Source organism: Antedon bifida, chromosome 7 (genome assembly GCF_963402885.1).
Source record: "Antedon bifida chromosome 7, ecAntBifi1.1, whole genome shotgun sequence".
NCBI classification, from domain to species: domain Eukaryota; kingdom Metazoa; phylum Echinodermata; class Crinoidea; order Comatulida; family Antedonidae; genus Antedon; species Antedon bifida.
In genome coordinates this window covers 4,431,095-4,456,765 of record NC_136232.1, presented here as the reverse complement: position 1 = coordinate 4,456,765, position 25,671 = coordinate 4,431,095, and the positions used below count along the sequence as shown (strand labels likewise).

At 32.4% G+C, this 25,671-nt stretch overlaps 1 protein-coding gene across 1 annotated transcript in view; it reads left to right on the top strand.

The window, feature by feature from the left end:
- The first annotated feature begins 436 nt into the window (after positions 1 to 436).
- LOC144848688 (rho GTPase-activating protein 5-like) overlaps positions 437 to 25,671 on the top strand; it is an 80,963-nt gene continuing 55,728 nt past the window's right edge. The window contains exons 1-9 of the mRNA XM_078705534.1: positions 437 to 510; positions 3,986 to 4,496; positions 6,166 to 6,823; positions 7,073 to 7,285; positions 7,683 to 7,976; positions 9,023 to 9,175; positions 9,715 to 9,823; positions 21,391 to 21,514; positions 23,189 to 23,384. Coding sequence (XP_078561660.1) covers positions 4,088 to 4,496; positions 6,166 to 6,823; positions 7,073 to 7,285; positions 7,683 to 7,976; positions 9,023 to 9,175; positions 9,715 to 9,823; positions 21,391 to 21,514; positions 23,189 to 23,384 — 2,156 coding nt within the window. The 5' untranslated portion in view covers positions 437 to 510; positions 3,986 to 4,087. The remainder of the gene's footprint in view (positions 511 to 3,985; positions 4,497 to 6,165; positions 6,824 to 7,072; positions 7,286 to 7,682; positions 7,977 to 9,022; positions 9,176 to 9,714; positions 9,824 to 21,390; positions 21,515 to 23,188; positions 23,385 to 25,671) is intronic.

The following is a 25,671-nucleotide window of genomic DNA, read 5'->3' as shown; positions in this document are numbered from 1 at the left end:
AGAACTTATTGTTTTGTTAGATGGAGGTCCTGCACAACTATAAGAAAAAGTCGACTACTATGGCAATTATATCGCACAAAATATCGCAAAGTTCATCCTCCAGCAAATGAGGGCGTATTTCGTACGTATGTAAAGTTAATTGTGATTGGGCAGAATAGTTATTTAGGGAACTTCCAAGTTGGGTAAATATAATACTTATTTTATGTGGAGTTTCAAGGTTAAACACATAAACATTACATGAACGTCAATTTTGAATAATTTATGTACGTGTTTGTCAAGGTTTTGATTAATTTACGTAACGCATTTGATAAAATATTAAAGATATTTCCAATGCGATTAGATCGAGTTGTGTGTACGAACAGTTTCGATTGGCCAATCAAAGCAGCCCTTCAATATCAGGATTGGTGGTAAGCAAGCGATAATTAGAGAATAGAGAGTGATCCTGCGCCAGGCCTGCTGTGTTTTTTACGGGAATAATACTTGCATGATTTCAGCCTAGTAAGTTATTTGGTATGTATAATCAATTGCTGTTTTGATATACAGCAATACTGAGATATGTTAAAATGGTACATTTGGTTGTTATTTGTTCACGATAATTTGTAAATGAAATGAGGCAAGTAAAAGTACTTCACTTGATCGTGCAGTAGGCAGACGATCGCATTATCAAATATGGCATCGTCTCTTTTCACAGGCTTGCTCATGGTGTGAGAGACGACGACTTTTTAGCACTTCCTGGTTTGATTTAGTGGTATTCTTGTATCATGTATAATCTTGTTTAAACAGTTTGGTAAATGGAGGTTGTAAATGAATCATATATGTAATATTTGCTATGGAAATATTATAATGTTTAGGTTTAAACTCCGAAATTGTGAGCTATTTAATCAATTCAACTATGTGTGCCAGCTCTTCTCTAGACTAGGCTAGACACCCCACTCAGTCAGGCTGAGGAGCTCCCAGCCAGCTCGCCAAGTACAGTTGGCCTAGCTGGAAGTGTGGCATAGCATACTTTTTCCAGTATCTTTAGTCTATCAAGTCTATATATAAAGTTGATGTTTGGCCTGGAGACTGGTATAAATAGATATTTCAAATAGATCAATCAATTTCTACTCTCAGTCAGACTCGTAACTAAACATGACACACTTTCACCAACCAACAAAAGGGGATGTCACCAACCAGGGATGGGAGGGGAGTGTCTATTGTTAATTAATTATTATTATAATAATATAAGCCTATATAATGATTATTAATAATATGTATTAATAATATGTATTATTAATATTGCTTTGCCAAGTGATTTTCATGCTACTATATACTAATTTTATTCAAGTACCGTACTTTTATTTGCTATTGTTTATTCTATTGAATATAAATTGAAAGAAAAATAATGTTATTTAAGTAAATCTCAACTTCCTCTTTTAATCTTTAGCTTAACAAAAGGAAGATGTATTGTATTTTCTAAAACAACACTCATTGATTGTTTTAGAAAAATACAATAGATCTTCCTATTGTTAAGGGGAAAAGATTCAAGAATTTGCATCTCCACTGTCTATTTCCTCAAAAGTTATTTCAAGTGTTTGCAGATGGTTTGTGTATTTTTAATTTATTTCCTTGTCATTAGGCCTACTGTCATTTTTTCCCCTTTGTATCTGTCAATGTCACTGTTAATACTTAGTATTGGTATAGTGTACCGTATGTATTGTATACATCATCTGGGATAATGACATAACTACAAAACAGTGGAAAGATTATAAACACTAGACGGTATGTTATTGAAACAGCAGAGGAAGAATATGAAATCAAGATGGCCACTGTTTCTGCTTGAAATGTACATTAGCGTCCTTCTTATATAAGAGCACACATCTTTCCTTTAAATAAAAAAATGGAGCAATAATATTAACACTTTGGCTAATTCGTGTTCAGGGTACAAGACCTATAAGGGATCATTTGTTGAGTCACAAAGGTCTCACTTAAAATTTAAAACAACAATTTTCCTAGAAAAAAAGAAATGAAAACATCTGAAAATATTTGTTGTTTCTTGTAGCATCTACAGTACTGTACAGTAGCAAGGACAGTTGTTTTAGAATATATTGTACAGGTCTGTTAGTGTACTGTACTCGCAGGTAATGTGCTCAGATTTGCTAGACAGTAGGCACGAGTAAGTGTTGTTCATGACTGGGCAGGGGGAGGAATATTAGCCGAATTAAACAGAATTATATAATTAGTGTTGTATTGTAATGGAACTCATTCTTCTTTTTTCTTACTCTGATGTAGCCTTCGTCTTTGGTAACAAATCAAACATGTGCTGTACCAATACTTAAGGTGCCCCTTCCCACACACAGCATGTCAAATGTATATATAGTGAAAAGGTTGATCTAGATCCTAGATTTAAATAATTATACAATAAAGTATTAAATAATAATAAATAATGAATTGTTGTACAGTATGTTTAGATGCCCGGATCAGTTTCTTCCATTCCAATTCTTTAGTATATTTTCCAAATGTTCTCCCATTCCTTATTACGTAAACATTTCAGCTTTAATGCATTTTCCCTAAGCTGAACTAAAGGAATTTCCTTATAAATATTGAATAGGAAATTGTTAATTGAAGAATTTAAACTTTCAACTTGTAAACACTTTAGGCTGCATGGGAAAAGTGTAAATGTAGCAATTAATTTATTACACCAGAGCACATATTTTAGAGTACTGTAGGAAAATTCCTTCAAATTTTTATAATGAATAAATGGAAATATTTATTTCCAATGTTTATCTTTTTTTTTTTCAGTTGTCAAATGTGAATCATTTATTTCTAAAAGCCTGTTTCTTCTCAATAAATAATAACTGGTTAATTAAACAGATAGATATTTACCTTACATTTTTGGCACCTGAAATGCAAAAAAGGTCATCGACAAGAGATCTCAAACCCATTGTTAAAATATCCAGTTTATTATTATACTGTCATAAATAAATAAAATATAAATAATAAATTTTTGCCAACTATTTTGTTATTGTGAAAAAACTTAAAGAAATATATTAATTTAGTTTTTTAAGAATGAGCGTTAAATAACAATTAGTCACTTCCTAAACAATGCATGCTACTAGCCACAATAGATTTAAAACAAAGCTTCCAATTTGCTTCTCCATCGATACATTTCCTAGCCCTAGCTTGCCATTGTTTACAATGCCAAATGGTGATCACTCAAGCTGAACCTTTAGCAGAGAAATACAATACAAACATTATAACACCCATATTCGATATTGGTGTAGTTGGTGAACACCCACCCTCATGTGTACTGTGTAAAAGCACAATTCATAACTTTTTTTTCTCTTCATTTATAATCATATTAACATATATTAAACAACTGACCTTAAACATTCATTGTAAATTTATTGAGTTTCCAGGGACTGTAGGCGAGAATAGATTAATATGAAAATTAATTGTTAATTATAATTTGAAAACATGGGAAGTTTATGATAGATATTCTGTGCTATTAAACTAAATTTAACCGATTCTATAAATAGGGCTACTGCTGACGACTAATGCTGAAATATTACTATAACAATATAGTGGCTATCGTACAGTACAGTAGTCAACAAGGAATTCAGTCAACAATACTGAACAAATTAGTGAATTAGTAATTGCTTCTCGTTGTTTCACAGGATTTTAATGGGTGTCCCAAAAAAGAGTTATAATGTCCATTCTCTATGTACAGGGCACTCGGTACAATTACATCAAAGTTGGTAAAAACAACTTGAACAATTACTTGATTTCCTGATGTATTATATCGCACCATTATGCCTTATCCATACTGTATTAAAGTGTAACTTGTAATATTGCCATCTTTCCTTAATTACCCCATCGGTTGTTTAAATTGTTTATTGTACGGTAATTTACAGCTTCCTGGAGTGTACAGTATGATGTACATACTACAGTAGAATGATGCTAGTATAACACTATTAAGACAATCTTTTCATTTTCTTTTTCATAGGTTTGTGGCTCTTGGTCGGTATACAAAATATTAAACAATGGGAGAAGGCTATTACAAACTTTAACATTTTCAAAAACCCTCCTGGCAGCGAAACAATAAAACATGGCTGGGAAGCAGAAAGATAAAGAACGAGTTTTCAATGTATCCGTTGTCGGTTTGTCGGGGACAGACAAGGAGAAAGGTTCATGTGGTGTCGGCAAGTCTTGTCTTTGCAATCGTTTCGTTCGACCGGAAGCGGACGATTACTACAAAGAACATATCTGCGTGATTAGTCAAAGTGATTTCAGTGGGCGTGTCGTAAACAACGATCATTTTGTTTATTGGGGGGAGAAGAAGTTAGTTTACGAAGGACACACGTATTCATTCCGTATTATTGAACAGACCGATTTCATCGATGATTCTTCATTCCAGCCTTTTCGTGGAAACAACACAAGGACTTACTTGAATCGCTGCGTGAGTACTAAGATAGGCTCGCAAGATAAGCTGATGTACTTGTGTAAAGACCAGTTAGGTAAGTTATGAGGGTATTTGTTTTTTTTGCTTTTGTTTTTTCTACTGTATATTTGCCTGGTACAGTACAACAGTGGTTACTTGGATTTTGTGACATTCTTTTTCATTTTAAAATGTTTTGATTAAAGAATGAATAATAATATTATATTATAAAATTCAAGCAGTTTAAAATTAAACCTGTGTTAATTCTTTATAACATTTCTTAGCTCAGGGAACATTTTTGCTGATTGCTGATCAAACTTTTCAACTGAAAATTTCCCTTTTAATTTTCATTGAATAGTACAATTAGGCTTTCAACTCACTAAAATATTCTCCTCATTCAGTTAAACTCAATACTCAAGTATCATTTAGATAGTATAGAGACTTGATGCTTTACCTATCAGCACTGTAGTGTATGTAGGCCTACAGTACTCGTCGACAGATAAAAATCATATCGATAGAAAGTATTGTTACTGGAAAAAATTGTTTGCTTTAAATCACCACAACTTGGAACTAAAAAATGCATTGTTTACAAGAACAACTGGCCTATACTGTACATTGTACAGTAAACAATTATAAATTATTTCTATAGTAACCTGTTATAATTGTTGCATTGGCACATGGTAAAATAATATTAATAGATTGCCATTTTATTGTTTTTTTTAAAAGGCAATGACTATTAGATCTGAATAGACTATTGAGCTATAGAAGCAAATAAATCTCTATATTAAACTCTGCTAGTTGCTACTGTATGTTCCAGTAATTCTGAATATTGATATCCGTTACCCTGTGATAGCTTTCAAATCAGTATTTCCAACATACACTTGTGACATTCCAGTCGTTTGCCAATTCCCAAGACGACAATACAACTCTGAGTAATGACCGCGATTAGCGCAGTAGATTGCGGTACAATGCATTACACCGTGTGTGTTTTTTTAATCGTAGACGCTTGCGTTATGCACGTTGGAAATGCAACGTGGAAATGATGTTTTGTCTCACTCGAGCATGTTTCGTTTCTCTTTAGATTACATTGATGTTACACAGTCACGATTCCGATCGTTTTATTGTCCATAACATTCACACAAATACACTGCAAAGTGATTGCGTTATAATTGTACTGTGATAGTAAAATTCATTCACTGTTCTTTTATTTAAATATTAAATTGTACATAATAATTTAAGAACCTTTCTTTTTTTTTTTACAATCTTTTTTCTTGAATTGTATTAACTTTAGTATTGCTTAAATAATTACTGTAATAATTAGGAGATACTGTATTATAGAAACTGTAACAAAAAAAGGACAATAAGGCATCCAGTACCTTATCACACATTGTGTGTCACATGCTTAAAAATAAACACACATTTCCATATCTGTGTCATTGTTTGACCTAGATTAATGATTCAATAAAAATACTATACAAATCCAGAGTGTGGGACTTACAGTTTGCTGAACTCTCAGAATCAGTTGCCCTCTGTCTAGGGGGCAACCAAAAATGTATGTAATTGAAACTAAAAATTAAAATGTTCGGTTTTGGTGGGCAACTAAAAAAATGTTTTGTTTTTTACAAGGCATGCGGTACGGCTTTTTGTGCTGTCATATGTACAGTACTTACTGTATCTACAGTAAGTACTGTACAGTATGTATTTTTGTTACTAATTATGTTTATTTCTATTTTTGTGTATAATTCTAGGGGATGAAGATAATTTTAAGAAAATTACATTTACCAATGGAAAAATAACAATAGATGGATTTTTGATTGTGTACGATGCAAGTCTAGTACGGCAACGGAATGCGGAAAAACAAATTGAATTCATGGCTAGTTTGCACAATCTACTAAAGAAAACTGGTAAATCTTACGTGATAGCTGTCACCAAGTGCGATGAAGCTGACGATTACAATATGCACGAGATTGAGAAATTCGCTCAAAAACACAAAATCCTGCTCATTGAGACATCCGCTAACGAAGCGGTGAATGTAAATCTTGCGTTTGTCACACTAGTTCAAATGATTGATAAATCGAAAGGAACTCGAAAAGTCGTGCCGTATAGCGAAGCGAACAAGCATCGGAAAACGACCATTGATAGGGTGACGGATTCGTACAGTGCAATTTTAAGAGAACATATCACAAACTACCATCTAAAGTGGAACTCTATGAAAAGGTTCGAACACGAGCCTGCATACGAGGACTATATATTTCATCTAGGTACAAGACAAGCAAAGAAACGGTTTGATAGTCACGTCAAAAAGTTAAAAACAGACCACCAACAGCATATGCTGGAGCAGTATCTCCATTTGTTACCAAGTGTTTTTGACGATATATTTCCAGACCTCAATATTATTGGTCAAAGGTACAGTATACAGTATTTTATAGACTGGTTTGTATAATTTATGGTATTTAAATAATTATTATTTTTAAAAGTCTACCTGGTGACTACAGTATATCGCCAGTGTAGCATAGCAAAAAGCTATACAAAACAACTTTATTGCACTGCATATTTCTAAAATTGTGTAGCAAAAACTACAATACAAAACTATGTTTCTCGACTCAAAAATCATCAAAATTTTAAAATGAAATTTATCCCTGGTACTTGTGACAGATCTTGGTCGGATTGTAGGGAATCTCTTGAGAAGCACGAGAGGTTTGAAAAATGGTTCATCCACTTAGATGGTGAATGGCAGGAGCACCCGCACATCAACCAGACACTTGATAACAGGATTCCTGCAAGTATTTTCACAACGCATGATTCAGATTGTGAATCACAATTCAAGAACCACATCAACAAATTGTGTGCAGCTAAGAAAAAAGAAAGGTAACAGTGGTGCTTAGATCATACAATAATACTAGTGACAATTGGGAGTTTCTGATTTGCAATGACCTATGACCTTTGCATTCAAGCCTATAGCTTGCAGGGTGTTCTTCCTCCCTCCCCAAAAGGCATCAAGAGCAAGCATACAGTACAAGTACTATGGGTTGTGATCCTCACCTTATATTTTTTGTGACCTACAATATAGTAGTACACTAAACCCTCCCAATACCAGACTTTTCCAAACATTCCCAGATTCATTTTTACCATTAAAAACACATTCCGAATACCCGACTTTACGGAAAACCAGACATACAGTATTTGGCCAGCTCAAAGATGTCCAGTATTGAGAGAGTTGACACTACTATAAAACATCATGTTATTGCAAAACATTCTTTTACAGGATGCAGTCTGACTTCCGCAAGCTACTTCAAGCTTCCAGCCATGAAGTGATGCCAGGGAAGCGTTACGACGATATCACAAAACACTTCAAAGATGAGGAGAGTTTCCAGGAGTTGACCGAAGATGAACGTAAAGAAATTTACAACAGCCATCAGGAGGAAATTACGCAAAAGGCTAAAAATGACTTCAAGGAACTGCTCTTTGAGTGTGCTGAAGTGTTCACAAATTTTGACAAGTTGAAATTATCGCATGAACATCTGTTGGCTATCCAGGATAGTTTACAATCATATCCAAGGTGGAAAATCTATTTATTAATTTATGTTTAAAGCTCTGTCTACACTATCAAACTAGTTTGTGATGTGGCCAAATATGGTAGTGATATGCCCAAATATGGTAGTGATATGGCATCATCATGGGCAAATCACATTTTTTTGTCAAGTTTAATAGTGTAGACATAGCTTAAAATAAATTTATATTAAGAGATCATGAACAAATATTCTATTACAGTTACTGCATTTACTACATTATTTTTTTTTGTATTTTAGGAGTTTAGTTTGTTTGAATGTAGATGTTTATGAGGGATTAGAAATATAATAATCGGTGTGTATGATTGCCCCCAAAAATACTTGATAAATAAATAAGTAATTGCTAGGAACAGGTTGAAGAATAAAACAATATGTTTATTTAGCATCAATAAGTAATAATTACAATCAGATCCAAGGTGGAAAATCTATTTATTAATTTATTATTAATATTGACAAATTATTTAAGTAAAATCTGTTTATTTAGCATTAAAAATATATATATAAATGCAAAATCACAATCAGATACAAGGTTAGAAATGTATTATTTATGTTTATAAATAAATTAATTCTAAGCCATTTATTTAGCATAAAATATGTATCAGTGCTTTATAATAATCATAACACCATATTGTTTCATGAATCATCATATTCAGCATCATCTGCATAATTTTACAAATTAGGTATTGGATTCAAGAAGGGCAAACTATTATTGTTCATTAGATCATAATATAAAAAAATGAATAATTCATAACAATTAATGAATAATTAATACATCCGCCTCAACCCTCACCACGTCCCCTGATTCTAGGTCATGTCATCGCTAAATATTTATAAGGTACTTATTCGGAAGCACATGGGTTCAAATTTAGGCCTGGAATTTAATAAAACCAAGCTCTGGCTGTGGGCCTCTGTAGGAAGAGCAGGTGTCGGTGACCCAGTGCACGTTCAGTGAATAATAGGCCTAGCATTTGATTGTTTTCTATACATGTAATTCATTCTTTTAAATAACACTTGATATTTTGATTTGTATCATTAGATATGGTGCATTGGAGTTTCTATGGAATGATAGGCATGCCCTTCTTATCAAACACCTTGCTTTCATCCAGCATCCTACACCAGAAACATGCATCAGCGGAATGCACTGTATGGACTTACTTATCAAGGCACACATTAATAAGCATTTACTTAGGTAAGTGGCGGTAACCTCTTGGTTAGTGCTTAACCCCTATGGGTCACGCCATGTTAGTGCTGCCATTTCTAGCTCTCGCTCATCTGTCCACAACAGTGGATTTGTGAACTGTGTAACCCCCTACTTGTGTTAAAAAATTGTTAAGGGCAAACAAGTATTTTGTGTATACTGGACTTACATTTTATAGTCCTGAAGGCATGGAGCGAGTAGGCTTCCCTGTCGTAACCACTCGGCCACCCACTATTACACAGAAATACCCGGGATCAAAAAACACTCCACTCGACTGTAATTAAGTACCTGGTTGAAAAATACGAGGAGGATAAGGCAGCCGGGAAAGGTACTATATAGACTACCCTACCACATAATGCCATGGCTTAGTACAATGAGATGTTAACAGCTCGTTGCCCTACATTCAGAATGAATACAGTATTCACTTTTACCCATTGACGTCTATAAAGTGTGATAGAACCCTGGACACTTTTCTGTGAACCGAATGTGGAAAAAGCTTGTAACTTTTTAAAATGCATTGTTTTTGTTAGAACAACTGCGCCTAGTTTATTACAAACATGTGAAGATGAATTTAAGAAACTAAACATTCTCATCCTTGGACAAGATGGATTGGCAGAGGAGCTTTCAGCAGTTATAGAGGTAAGGCAATGCAATGTAATTAATACTGTTCTGTATTTCAATATAAATGCATATTCAGAACTCTCTCTGTTTTAGAACACCCCTAGCAGACACCCTTATAGTATAAAGGGGGTTTGTTTCGTTGAAATGAATGAGGTGAAATATGATGTTTTAATACTACAGCCAACCCCTATTAGGGAACACTCCTGACACTTTATTGAATCCTGAAGGTGTTTTGTATTTGCGGTATCAATCACCAGCTGTCATCAACCTGGAAATGTAGATCAGATTGAATAGTTTGCAAAAAATGTTCAGATTTTATAGCCTTAATACTGCCCTCTGTTGTTGAGTACTGGTCAAAGACATATATCATTTGTTTATCTAGAAAAAATAAAATACTGCCCTCTGTAATTAGCTTTAATTTAGTACAGTAGAACCCCTCCTTGCATAGAAACTTTCCTATGGAACGAACAATGTGCAATGCATGCTTTAACACTACTGACAACACTATTCATTGGACACCCCCATTAAGGCCTCACTTTGTAGGGTCCTAAAGGTGTCCCCTTAATAGGTGTTAAATACTGTACAGTATATTAATTTTGTATGTATATACTGCGTAGTAATAACATTTGCAATCCTAGTTGTACTAGTGTACTACTTACAGCTTTTGACTGACTGAAATTAGTAAAGTTTATGAACTATGATAATCCTACCTGAATACATGTATAGTGCATCCAACAATGAATTAATTAACCTTTCCTATGTCCATTTGCGTCTAATCCGTACACATAAATAACATGCACATATTTCTCTCATGTCACGCCGAAACAACACCGCAAAAGTGAATTAATGTTTAAATTACCCAATACCGGATACAACAAAGTCTGTTTTCTTTCAAAAATAATTGTTATTAATTTAAAAATGTGGAAACTACAGTTTGTTTGTGTAAAATTAAAAATATACATAGTTATTTAATTAATTAAAGATAACGTGTTACAGATAAATGTTTTCTAGATTCAAATAGATTTTAAAATACATTATTTATTTAATTCTTCCTAATTAGTAATACATACAGTAGTTAATCCTTTTTTATTTATTATGAAAATTATGTGTGAGTGAAAATATATATAAACTACAAATATTAATAATTAATTACAATGGAATTGAAGAAAATAGTTCATTGAATTTATTACCAACACTGTACTGTATTTTTATAATTACTTGATAGAATTTGATGACATTGACATGTGGTAGGAAATAGATAATTAATCAATCTTTCTATTAGTACCCCCTAAAAAACACCATAATTTAAAAAATATTTGTGACATTATCATCAGTAGTAATATATTTTCAATACAGTAGGCTCTTTAAATTTCTTTTATTTGATAATCAATCCCATTGGAATTGTAATATATTGAATAATTAATATTTAATTAAGTGTTCAAAGAACAACAATAAATAATTGATTTCACCTGTATTCCAGCATTAAAACTGTATTCATGATTGTGAAGTATTCATGATGCCCTCTAGAGTTTCATAAAAGAAGTTGTTTGAACTCTAATTATACTACCAGTATACAAAAAGTAAATAGTACATGTCATACAACCAGAAAGGGTTTCATTCAATTTAAAAAGATTTTTTTTAAATATTTTATTTCATATGTTTTATATAGAGCTACTATGGCTACTTGTTATAATCACCTCAAGCAAATTGGAGACAGAGGAAATATATTGTTTTTATCTAATGAATCTTGCTTCTAAATTGATCTCTTTATTACTTTACTATATTTGTGCAACTCATAGTTGAATTTCTTCCTTGTCTGCCCTTATTGGAACCATTCCTTCCCAAAGGTCATACCATAGTACTTTTGTATACTGATTAATTTGTTGATATTTATTATACAGTACAAATATTGTCTAGGTTGAGAGAAACATGGTTTAAAATATTTATTATAGCCAAGAGGATCTGCAGGCTTATTATTCTCCAGATTTCCATGTTCCCCAAAGTCAATATTTGATTTATACTATACTAGATGCCGTACCACCAGTACATACCTTCCTGCAACTGAAACCTAGAGTAGGCTACTGTACATGCAGGCCTACAGTCTAGCTTCTTCAATGGTGCAGTACATGCAACCCCACATTGAATTTAGACATGCGCCCTCTATAAAAAGATGATTGCAGAGCAATTAACCATGGTTATTAACATATTAAATGTCTTGAATATGATACTTTATTTTTTTTTAGTCTGTGTCATTGAGGCTACAATAGTCTGGTGGTAGCAATATCGTCTTGTCACAATCAAATGGGTTAACATTCAATAAATTATAGATCCAATTTGTTGTTTACTTTGTCTGAAACCAATTTTCCCAATTTGATATGTTTCATATGGTATTTTTATTTCTATTAAGTATTAATTACTAGTTGGAGTCTAGACAACAGCCAGTTTTGTACTTGTCAATCTAACAGTACACATGTCTAAAGTATATAAAAGTTCTTCCTAACCTTAACTGGTAAAGACATATAGTTATTAATATGTTGAAGATATTTTCGAAAGGAAATGAAACAAATTTGATTTTTTTTGTATTGCTAATTGAACATGAATTCATAGTAAGCATTGATATGGAGGGCAATGGTTGAAGTTATGAGTAGCAACTTGCCAGTTCAGTGTACTCTATCTTTAGACAATCTCATTTTACAAGGGTTGGCCCCTGATAACCCTACTGTATACAGTATGCCCCAGCTATTTATCTGGTAGAGATATCGCTAGTGTTTCAGTGCCAAAAACATTCATGAAAAATCAATTTAGAAGTGTTTATCAGATTTCAACATTTTAAATTTCTGTTTATCATTTGAAAATTATTAGAATTTTTCTCTTATCAATATTTAAAATACTGTTAAATGTCAAATTAATGAAATATTTAAACACATTTCTTTTTTAAACCCAATCTTCAACATTACACATGCTAATTTTCAAGACGGCATTTAGTCATGTGCATGCTCGCACCACCTATACTTCTTATCAAGTCATTGACACTGTTTTAATAAGGATTTCATCACATATTTTCTGCATATTCTTCATCTTCTAATTGGTTAGCTTTCCGCTGTTGAATGTGATGAAATCAAGAAATAAACACTACCAACAAATCATAAAATGTATACAACCATATAAAAATAAACGATCATAAAATCAACAATGTTTTTTTTTTATCTTGAATCGCACAGTAGCTACAATTGTAAAAATTGATTTGTTTTTTATTGTATTATAAAATAATTTTTTTTTATTGAATGATAGGAGGAAAGTAGGTTAGGGTTTAAAGGAAATAACTACTAAAATTAATTATAAAATTACAAGTTATTCTATTTGTTTACATTGATAAATCTGTAAATAATTGACATCTGGCATCGTTCAAGTCCTGTTCACTTATTCCTAATTAATATTTATCAAAATAAAAAAGATATCCTTGGAAAGAACAGGTATTTGGCATGGAATTTAATAATATTTAATAATTTTCAAGGCTGTAGGAAAGGCGTGGCAGAAACAAGTCAGTTGAAAGTCCCTGAGTGAAAATGATTATACAATTTATTAATAAGCATTGATGAAGATCTTCTGATTAGTAGGTAGGGTTTCAAACTGTAATGTGGTAGGATTGATTTATGATGTAATGAAGTTTGTACTAGAACTTAGTTTTTTTCTACAGTTGTCATCCGTGTGGCGGAGGCATTCAATCATAATTCATAAAACTTTGTTCCCACTTGGACGCAACACAAGGACGTAAGTCTGCCATGATTTGACCAATCATGATGCGATGGATCAACCGAACTGTACTTGTGATTGGTCAACTCACTTGCATTGTGTGGCTAGTGGGAACTCAAGCTTTATGAAGGATAGATTTTTATTTCATCATTCTTGTGTGGTTTGATCAAAGAGATATTATAATAAATAGAGAGTGAACTCTATGTAATCACAGCTCAAGAAGTGGTTTACCATGTAGAGGAACCAAGGAATATGGCTGCATCACCTTGGTCAAAAGCAGAAAGTTTTGATAATGTATACCACAAATTCTATATACTGGTAACAAAATAAGCAAAATTTACAGGACAACATTTTTATAATACAGTTACTTCTCTTAACCTGATAAAATACATTGTGCACAATATTTGTTTGTCCGCTTTTCCTTTCCATGCATTTTATTTGTAATACAGAATGTGAAGACATTGACCATTCAATAGACACAACATTACTTCCGTTATAAAAATAAATGATTTAGAAAAAAGTTATCATTTAACAAAGATAATTTCCACATTGAATAATGTGCATTTCATGTTTTTCTGATTTGTGGTTGTTTTGTCATACCTTTTAGCATCTGTCATAAATACATGTCAAAATTGCACTAACCTTGATCTGAATTTGTCGATAACTTTATTATTACGTGTCTCAGGAAAGAAACATGCAAATCTGTCAATAATATTATACAGAAATTGTAGCATGACTAAAAAGAAACCAAACACCATTTCCTCAATATTGCTAAATCACTTGTTGATTATGGATGACCTCCTTGACTAAGGGTTAGTTTAGAGGATCTAGGAACACTTACAAGATAATTTGAGTGGGGTACTATAGGCTTAAGCCTCGATCACACTGGATTGAATTACACGAGTCACTACTGTAGCTACAGTATATTTGACCCAAAAATTCTGAAAGCTGGTTTCAGTTTGAAAACCAAGACCATTTGTACTTTTTAACAACTACCAGAGTAGGACTTATATTACCACAGTGTCGGTAAAACTAACCATACTGGTTAAAAAGTACCTTAACCACAATCATTCGCAATCTGAATCGACTTTTTTTATAATTTTTTTTTTTTCAGTTTAAAACTTCACACATCATATATCACCTATCACCTACTTTCATATTATATTTATGATGATACACATCATTTTCTTAAAAGTTTAAGGTCAGAAAAAAGGGTAATGTCTTATAGGGGTCAAATACATAAGATGTACAGTATGTAAACACATTAAAAACTCTATTTTTCTTTATTAATCATGCATACTCCACCCAGTTTTAACCTAAAATTAAAAGTTATAATATAATTCATAATTTCTGTCATCCCAAGTTTCATTTTTGAAAATGATGACTTGAACAATTGATGCGTGACATTGCTAGATGTCGTGATCAGGGCGCTCATTATAATGATAATTTTCATAAAGTAAGTTTGTCCGTGATTGCTTGACCCTTCCGTCCGATTAGTATTCACGTTATTCCACTATCGAGGGAAGTGCCAATACCAATTTAAAAATCAAACTGTGATGTATTTACTCTTAAATATCATTGACTTATTTTTACTCTTACAATATTTACACTCCAAAGACTCAAACGCAAACTAATATTCACCATATGTGACCTATTTATAAATTTTTCTTGTATTATTCTACGTTGATGAATTATCTAAGATGACACCAAAAGTCAGTTGTCTGCATCACTGGTTTCAGGTCAGCAAAGTGCGTAAAACAGAACATAATGATGGATACATGGGATGGGTTGCTTTCATTATTAATTATAAATTCATTGCTTGATCTGTTGGTAGGCCTTCTTTGATATTATGGAAACATGACCTTTCCGTACGAATTAGGCTAGTTTAAATTAGGGAAGGCGATGTGCGTCACTTGCCTATTCCTGTTTTTATTTGATGTTCAGTTCAACTAAGACTGGGTCAAATATATTGTTAGGTATGTGAGAGTATTTACTTCCTGAATATATCAGATCACTTATCTTAATTGTTTAATTAACTGATCGATGCGTTAAGGACACCCATAATTGACACCTTTTTAAAGTTAGGTTCACCTGCCTGTTTGCAACAAAATTTCTATTAAGAGTCAATTCTTCTCAATGCGAAATAATAGGCAAGTTTTCATGCTACTTCTATATGTTTGTAAAGTATAGACAATTCAGAGGTGTGTAGAAGTTGTTGAACTTGTAGAATGACCTATAGTCATGTGTTTGCTATACTGTGCTTAATAACTAAAATGAAGCTGTCATACAAATATTAAAATCTTGGATTTGTATGAATCTAGTAATTTTTTTTAATTTGTCTAAAATGAAGTATCCAGCAGTTGATATAGAGAATGAAATTATGTGTAAATGAAAATGTTAAAAACGCTACGATTTTTACTGAAACAAATTCCCAAAACCAACCAATTTCCATGGTGATATTAGTACATTATTTGTAAGCTTGATATTCTGTGTCCACTTCTCTTTATTAGTCAGATACTCAATTTTTTTAAACACAGTAGTCGGTGAATTTGTTATTCCTGCTTTTACTCGTTCACTCTCCATATACGATTCTGCTATGTGGGCGTTATGTCACTGAGTCAGTACATGAACAGGAATAGCTAGGTTACATGGGTTAAGACGAAAACATTAACATTAAACTAATGTGCAATAATATTGTATCATGTGACGAGCTTGACAAATTGTATACCTATTAGCGGATGTCCTAATCTGTTAGAAACTTTTGGAAAATGTCACTGTGTAGGTAGTTACTTGTTTTCGTTAATGTTGATTATGTGGGTAGCTATGTACTGTATTAGACCATCATGATAGATAATTTAATTTTATGTTTTCTTACTCTTGTAAGGTAATGTTAATTTATTAAATTAAAGGCTGTTGGTAAACCGAGTGACTAATGTAGATTTCATTTAGCAAGCAGTGCAAAAATAAATTAAAAAAACATCCACAAACCAGAGAGAGTGAAACATACAGTATTGTTTTATTTTATAACATTTTTAAAATGAAATTTGAAAACAAGCAATTATACTATAGATTGACAGAAATGCTAACCACTATATTATGGAAAAAATATAAAAACTATGTAATTTTGTTGGTTTTAATATTACCTGTAACTAATACAGGACTTTAAATATCAAATTTGTTTTAAAATAGCTTTCATTTTTCCATTCCTCAACTGTCTTGCAATGACAAATCCTAACCAGCCCCGATCTGCTAAATTATCGGGAATAACTCCCACAGTAATCCCATGTGAGTGGCATCATGTAGGTCTCTCTAAAGTCTTGTGATCTTCACCCAAGGGCGTGGCCTGTCCAAACACCTTTGTTCAACATGATATTAAGGTGTCTGTTACAGATAATAATGATGAGTTGAAGATGCTTTCGCTTTCTTTTGACTTAACTTTAAGACTATGCTTAATACATAAACCATATAATCTTAAGCAGGGTGGTTTATGTCATAGAATCATACGTCACATGTCAGAAATGTCTAAGAAGTTGGATTTACAAAAAATCATGCAATTCATGATTTTTTAGATGTTTGTAATGTTTATATGACATTATTTATGTAATTTGGCAAATTAAATTAGAGCAGCGAGGGAGTATAATGAAACATGATATTAATTGAATGTTTTAGCTACAGTGTACTTCAGATATTCATGTTACAATAGTTGACATTAATACAAAGACTTTCTAAACAGTTAAAGCATGCAATATTAAAATAGATAATGATCCTCATCTCTTATTTAAATATTATACTAAGACCATAATAGTAATACATAAATATGCATCCTCCATGTATATGGGTGGGGTATATGTGGAAATAAATAACATTTGAAGTTTAATTGATGTATAATTGTACAAATTTCATACAATGGTGCCCTCTATTTCCTTGAGCTAGAACCTGAACAGTTAACTGTTTATTTGTTTCTCCACACTTTCTCTACACTATCAAACTTTATGTAACAAAAAAATGTGATGTGCCCATACTGTATATGGACTTGATGATGTCATATCACTATCACCATATTTAAGCATATCACTACCATATTTGGACACATCACACTTTTTTTGTCAAAGTTTGAAAGTGTATACAAAGCTTTAGAACAATACTGTACAGTAATACAATAGATAGATGCTAATAATAGAAAAAAACAAGGTCATACATTGCTGAAGTCGCGTGCTCAAGTTAGTGTTTACCGATCGAACAACCGAACGATATAGTGAGCTGTAGAGTCGCGTTGCACGCGACTAAAAATGGAAGGAGGTTATGAAATATGGATGGAATTACTGTATAATAAATACAAGGTTTATGAATTGTTTTTGTTATTTTTAAACAACAAGCAATGCGTGTAAGGACATAATGTTTTGTGATATCTCCAGATCTACCAACAGTAAATTAGTATTCTCATTAACCTGAGTCATGCATAAATTATGAATATCATTTGTTTATATTGATATTTTACTTTTACATCTGTTACCACAAATTAGTATATTTATAGAATGTCTGATCATCTTCATTACAAAAACAAAAAATGGAGAAAACAAATCATTGGAAGCGAACAAACGTGATGTTATGAAACTTAACGGACGTAAAATTGTAATAATTTAACTTTCGTACCCCAAACACCTGTTGATTTTTATCGCTGGTTAAGCGCTTTTCACCCAAGCACAAGTTAAAATCAGAAACTTGACTCCAATACAGTGAGTCACAGCTTTTTTAAATCGTTGCCTTCTGCCTGTTGTCATGCCAAATTTGAACTTACAAATTGCCTTTTCAGGGCTAAAGCGCTATGTTCACTTATTTTTCATATTTTAACATAATTTGGCCTAATTGTGCCTAATTGTTGCCGACTTCTTGATAAGGATCTATTTTGTAGGGACACTTAATCAAGTTTTGAAAGCAGATTTTTTTTTGTTCATTTAAAAATTTCACTACATGTTTCCTGACTTGAGTCTGAAGCATTCTAGAAGATGAGTAGAGTTCTGTACTCTTAGAAGTCTATGTTATTGTATTTGGAAAAAAATATGTATTTGGGAGTATAATATAATACAATATCAATTCATATTCCTATTTAGAATTAAATTAATTTTAAAGGATCTCATTGTTATAACGGTTTAAGAAATTATTATAATGCTGCAAAAAGGTTTACTTGATCAATGAAAATCTCTGTTAATTAATTCTATATTCCTGACAGGATGACTCCACAATATATTTTCCCAGTGGAATAGATTGTTACGGCTTATATTGTCCACTCTCATTTTAAATTACCAAAGTTCATTAACATCTTGTGCTTATTAGAGGATTGTTGTTGCAAAGAAAGCAGTACCCCCTTTTTTATGGTAGGCACTGCTTGGAACGTGACTATCTTTCTTTTGTTCATAAGTAGGTCAAGTGGCAAGGGGGACCTCTGGGTAGGGGTGCAATTCAAGGTGATTGAATACATTCATAGTGTCAGATTTGTGTAAAGCTTATTAAAGAGACTAAAATTATTACATCACTTTTCAGTATGCCTTTGTCTTCTTTTTGGTCAATTTAAGAACTTTAGCATTTGAGATATTTTAATTTCTTAGAGGTTTTTTTTCTTTCATAGAATATTTATTTATCTTTGAGTTTTAGTAATATAAGTTTTTTATATTCCAATATTTTTTATAAATCAAAATGTTTCTTTATTATGAAGTGCTACAGTAGTTGTCAAATAAAATTTAGAAAAATAGGCAGCAGATTTGTGATGAACCAGTCACACATATTGTACTGAAATGATAGATACAGTACATAAACTGGGATTACAAAAAAAAACCTACATTAAACAAATTACATGTATTCGTTAATCCAATCAGCCAATTAAAGTTTGTAAAATAAATGTTGTACAATTATTTAAAAGGGCGGTACATGCAAGTACCACAGAATCAAGGCTAGTATAAGTTTTGCTAAACGGCGATAATTTCTGTACTCCTGCCTAATAGCTTAGAACTTAATAGTGTCTGTCGCAGTTGAAGGCTGTAGCCTCCATGGGCAGGGCACATGTTGATCGCAAGCCTGACTTCCCATATTTAGGCACGCTGTCACCATAAGAGACATCGTTTCTACCTGTTAGAAATCCAGCTGTCATGCTATGACCTTCACACACAAATCATCATTTACATGTTTGCACTGGGTATTAATACTGTATGAATGTAGATCCCATCTCCCTAGGATGAGTCAGATGTTTTAATTGATTTTTTTTCATGATAGTTTTGCAAGGCCTGTGTACAGGAATTCACCCGTATTTAATTTTGAAGTCCTTCTGTCAAGTGGGGAAATAGAACTTCTTTTGCGGGAGAAAAAAACAAGTGCCAAAAGAAACGTTTTATCATGAATCTATACACTTCAGTAGCTAGTCATAATATTGTTTGTAGTTTGCGATGAAGATTGCGAGATAAAAAAAATATAATTGTCACAGTAATTTTGGAGCAAGGTTTGTATAGTCAATGGCGTAGATCCGTTTTGAAATGGAAAAAATTAGCTTGAGTACTTCGCGAGCTAAATGAGCCATGAGGCTGCCCAGGGTCCGTAGTTCCCGTTAGAAGCTCGGCTCTCCGAGCAATTTAACTCATTTTTTTATGTTGCCCACACCAACCCTGAATTGTCCCGCTTTTCAAAACATTTTATCTTACAGTATTTAATTAACCATTTTCATGCATGTTCTTTATAAGGGGAACTTCTGAGCTTGTTCAGTGAAAACACGTACTGATGTACAAAGAGAAACAATGCTCCGTTTCGAGTAATTCTAAGCAAAAAAACTTAAAGCTAATATTAGGAACTATTGGTCATCAGTAAAATAGCACACTCTATGTTGTAATTTGGACAATTATAGTGCACCCTATGGTTTGGCTGCGTTTCTGCAAGTCTCCTTTTTAAGTTGGGACCTCTGGTAATGTATTGTGTAAAGTATAAACATGTATCTGAATGGTTTTGACATTTTTCAATTTCGTTGGCATAATAATTTGAAAAATGGATTGCTTTTTGTGACTTGCAATAAGTTTCATAATTTCAATACAGGAAGTCATTTTTATCTATATTTTAAATTATGTATTGCATATGTTAGAATAATCTGCTTTTTATTAAATCTGTTTTTAGTTGTTGAGGTCATGCAACATTCCATAATGAAGCAGTTCTGTTTTATATCATTTGTCAGAAACGGATAAAATATTGAGCATTTTCTATGTTCTTGGATCACGCAAACTCTTTGTTGCGTGTCGTTGAGACATGGCATGTTAGTTTAGTTGCACGCCTGGTTAAGTGCCTTGTCTGCTTACTGTACAGTTCCTTGCTACTTCTAGTCTAAAGCACTCCACCACTCTTTGACGGGGTGCAGTAAACCAAACCCCTACCAGGAATCAAAGTTTTTTTAATATAAATAAATGGCTGATTTTTATTTGTTCAATTTTTATTTATTCGATTGATTGTTTTACTAGTAGACAATTTTCTACTTCTGGTCTAAGCACGCCACCACTCTTTGACAGATAACAAAAATGTGTTTCGTCGATTGTTTTACTAGTATTAAAAACAAAAAATCTATGCCGATACGTTCTATACTGTTCTATGTGCATCAAAGTTTTGTCCAAAGATTTCTGTACAAAATATGTTTTTTTAAACCTACAATATAGCATTTATTTATAGCATAATCAACATTTAATAATTTATCTTTGTTTTAAAAAATAAATACATTTATGGAGTATATGATATAGAAAGTTGCCCAAGTGATTGTTATTTACTGTTTTCTTTCATTTTATCCAAAATTTTTTTTTTTTCTTTAGTCCCAGTGCTGCGATGGAGAGTACACATTGGACGGGATGCTACATAACCTTCAACTTCGAGCAATAGAGGGCGATGTATCTCAGTCTCAAAATGCATTCAAAACAGAAGAGTTCACCCCAGCAGGTATAGTACAATACATGAAACAACACTACAAAATAATTTTTTTATAATTGTTTTATAATGCAATTTAAAATATTATTTTATCTTGCTCCTAACATTTTTTTACGTTGCAGTATAGTTGGTATTAAAAGAATAGATGAAGATGAAGAACATTAGATTGTCTCATTTTGTCTATATTTCCAGTCCATAAACTTTTTGTTTCTTTTTCCGTTCCATAAACTTTCTTCTTTCCTCCTTTTCTTTCATCAAAGAGTCATTATCCATACATTTCTCCTTGAAAAGAAAGAAAAGAAAATTCCTTTAAAATAAATCCATAATGTAATTTACATTTTTAATAAATTCATGATTCATAAACATTTCCTTGTAAATATGATTATTAACCATTTCTTGATAATATCTATACGATGTTTTCAATCCCCAAAACTCTCCTTAATTAAAAAACAAGACAAAAAGGTTGCTGACCTATAACGACATAACCTGCTTTGCTTCATTTAGTTAATTTCACATGCTTATTAATTATACTTTATAGGTCGGGGTTCATGGTACCTTGCTTGCATAGACTTTTTGTTGGCAAGCAATGCTAAAATTGTCAAACTTTTATAAAACGAGAATTCTTGATTGACAAACCATGTTTATCTATTGGTATACAAATAATAAATGGGAAGAAATTGTCAAAAAAATGATTGTTTAATATGGCCTTTCATTTTCAACTAATGAAATTATTCTCTCCATTCAACGGAACACATAATTTTTTAGTATGTCATATGGTCATTATTTCTTGTTAAAATCCTTCAGTGCATGGTTGCACCATTCACAGGTTCAATTTGAGTTACTGTATTTCACACAAAATTGATACTGCACGTAGAGCAAATAAGAGAACATTTTGTTTATTGTCATAAAATTAAATTTTGATAGGAAGTTGACTAATGGTTATTTTTACTGGATTTTATTGTATGCTGAAAGAGGTGGACACAGTTTATAAAGTGTAACATAGCCTTGACAATGGGGGTTATGTATTTGTCATTTTTTCTATTGTTTTTAATAAGTTAAGAGTTGGTGAGATCACCAGTATTGCTTTTTGCTACTCTTCTCTTTTTAACTGAACTAGTAAACAAAATATTTACCTTTGAGATGACCCAAACTGTGTAGACTCTACTCATGAGTAGTGTTAACTTTCCAGTTCGCAATGATATAGCCAACATACTGTAACACAGACATAGTGTTAATATAACTTCAAACATCGTAATACCACCACATTCGATTTTCCCTCGCTCTTTGATGAACCACTTTTTGAGCTGTGATTGTTTTTAAGTTGGCTCCCTATTATTTAATCCTTAATCGTTTATTGCCAGTTACAATACATATAGTTACATAATAATCAATTAAATATAAAACTAGGTTATAGAATCTATACATCTACTGTAAGGTTCCAACTTATATTTTTTTTGGTTCTAGTAAGACTGTACAATACTTTATATTTATACTTATTTGTTAGTTGAAAGATTAATTGTTTAATATGGGCTCTCAGTGAATGAAATTATTCTCTCTATTCTATACATTTACCGTATGGTTCCAACTTATATTTTTTTTAGTTCCAGTAAACCACAAAGTAATCCCAAAGGTAAGAATATAGGCCTTCTGTACATTCATTTATGAACTTATTTTTGGTATCTTCAGGTTGTATATGTACGTTTTCTGGACGAGAATCGTTTGAGTATATCAAGTCGAGTCTGGAGAGCACAATCCTGAATCCAGAGTATGACAACAAGGACCTTTTCAAGTTACCAATTATCTTTGTATTCGCACGTGGTGTACTCGTTGAAGATGACGAGCACAACGAAATTAAAGAAGAGGCGCAAACAATGTCAACAAGGTTTGTAAGATTACTGGAGAACCCTCCTGTCTATTATTAACCCAGCGACACTTTCCTCCTTTATTGGCCCAATTATTTGCCCAACTTTCCTAATACATTGATACACCATCTTTTACTCTTACATTCCATAGAGGTCTGAGAGCGCTTTTCTTTTCAACAGGGTGTTTAAAAAAAACCTCCAGTCAATTGTGAGTTATAATCCTGATAAGTACTACTGTAGGATTGAACCCTGAACCTTGGGATTGAAAGGCAAGCATAACCACCAAGCTACATCTCCACTACTAATTTGGCAAAGAATTTATATATATATAGGTTAATAAAGTTTAAATTCAATTACATTATCCATTAAAAAAGGAAATGTACCATATCCAGATCCGTATTTTCTTGCTGATACTTTGTAATTCTTGTGACACTTACTGTAACATTGCCTTGTTAGCGTCGTCCCATTCTGTGTACGTCTTCCCAGCTGTTGCCAACGCATTCTCGCTTTTAACTTTATGTCAATGTTTATTTGGTTTTCCAAAATGGTGGCTTGTTCTGTATGTGATTTTGTTATTAATTTGGACATTTGGAAGGTTATTTAATAATCTTTTGTTCATTAATTTTAATATGCTGTCCACTGAGGGATGTCAACATTATTTTAACTACAGTTACTACTGTACTGTAAGTGTAATACTCTTTAACCTTTTTAAAGCAATTATTTAGTAAGTATAAAGCTCTGTCTACACTATCAAATTAAAAAACAAAACAAAAAGTCCATATAAGGGCACATCACATTTTTTTTGGTCACATTTAGGTTTAAAGATGTATTGTCCCTTTGACTAATTCCAAAAAAATAAAAAATAACAGATTTCGAAAAAAGGTGGGTCATTTTGAAGTATCATAATAGTTATTAACTATCACCAAAAATTTGTCGAAAAAAAATCATTTAACTGAAATACAGACGTTTTTTTGTTTAAAAAATAACTTTGGCTTCCAGTCAAAGTTTTCGATCAAAACATACCCCATAATGAAACGCGCTTGTTTGGCTACTCTGTATGCATAATCATAAAACTTCCTTATGATCTGTGTGAAAATACCTTCTCAACCGTGACGAGTTGTAAACAATCCTAATTAGCATATGCATAATGCGTACTCGTGGTTTGAAATCTTTGTTTACTTTCGTTCGCGAAGATTTTCCAGACGAAATGTAATCAAACTAATTTACCTGTTAATTACGTAAACTTGTTGCTTTTGGCTCGAATTTTCGACTTAAAGTGAATAACTTTAATATTACTTTGATATGGCCAATTTAAATTTAGAATATTTTGACCTTCATTTTTTTGTGTTTCAAGGGACAATACATCTTTAACATTAAGTTTAGGTGTTATAAATAGAAGTACTGTACCTTGACAATTTTTGTATCACAAATAATACCATTTTAAAACAACAAAATATTAGAAACCGTGGGTATTGCTAAACTGTGCAAACCTTGTGCAAACTTCTTTCTAATTCAAACCCTAGATGTCTTGTGATTAAGTATACAGTGTAGCTGGTATTTTATTAAATAATCTAAATTCCATTGACCTACTGTAGGCAAGAGGATATTGGTAATCTTGACTTGAACCTGGTCTAGGCGTCCTGGGTGTTAAGAATGGCATTGAATGCGCAAACCACAGGATACGTTTATGTTATCCTCCATAATAATTTTTTTCTGCTATTTTTAATACTTTTACTTCGACTTCTTTTTATTACAATAAAACACAGTTTCCTATTAAGGGTGCACTTGCAATTGCATGTGAATCGAACCAGGGACAATATGTTTTAATACTATGGCTGACTCCTATTAAGGAGCACCCTTATGGAGGGTGGGGGGGCTTTCCTGTTAAATGAACGAACGGCAATATATGTTAACACTATATGTGGCCGACACCCTATTAAGGGGACATCCCAATGAAGGGGACACTTTTCCATAAAATAAAATAATGGCAATGAATTTACTGTACTGAGGTTTTTCTATGGTTCTATTTTATTTATTTACTTGTTTTGCTCCATTTTTACATTACAATATCATATCTTTACATACTTTCGTTATGTTAATTAGTTGGCCACTAATTTTAGCGAAGGTTGCTTAATCCTTACACATAGTGACATTTTACCTACCTTGTATTTGACCAAGGCCCAAGCTAATTTTGTTAAGCCTGCATCCTTTACATAATTACTGTAAGATTCACATAATGTGGACATGTCATACCTAGTAGGCCTACGGACTTTATCATTCAAGTGTGAATAAATGCAGTTATGGGGT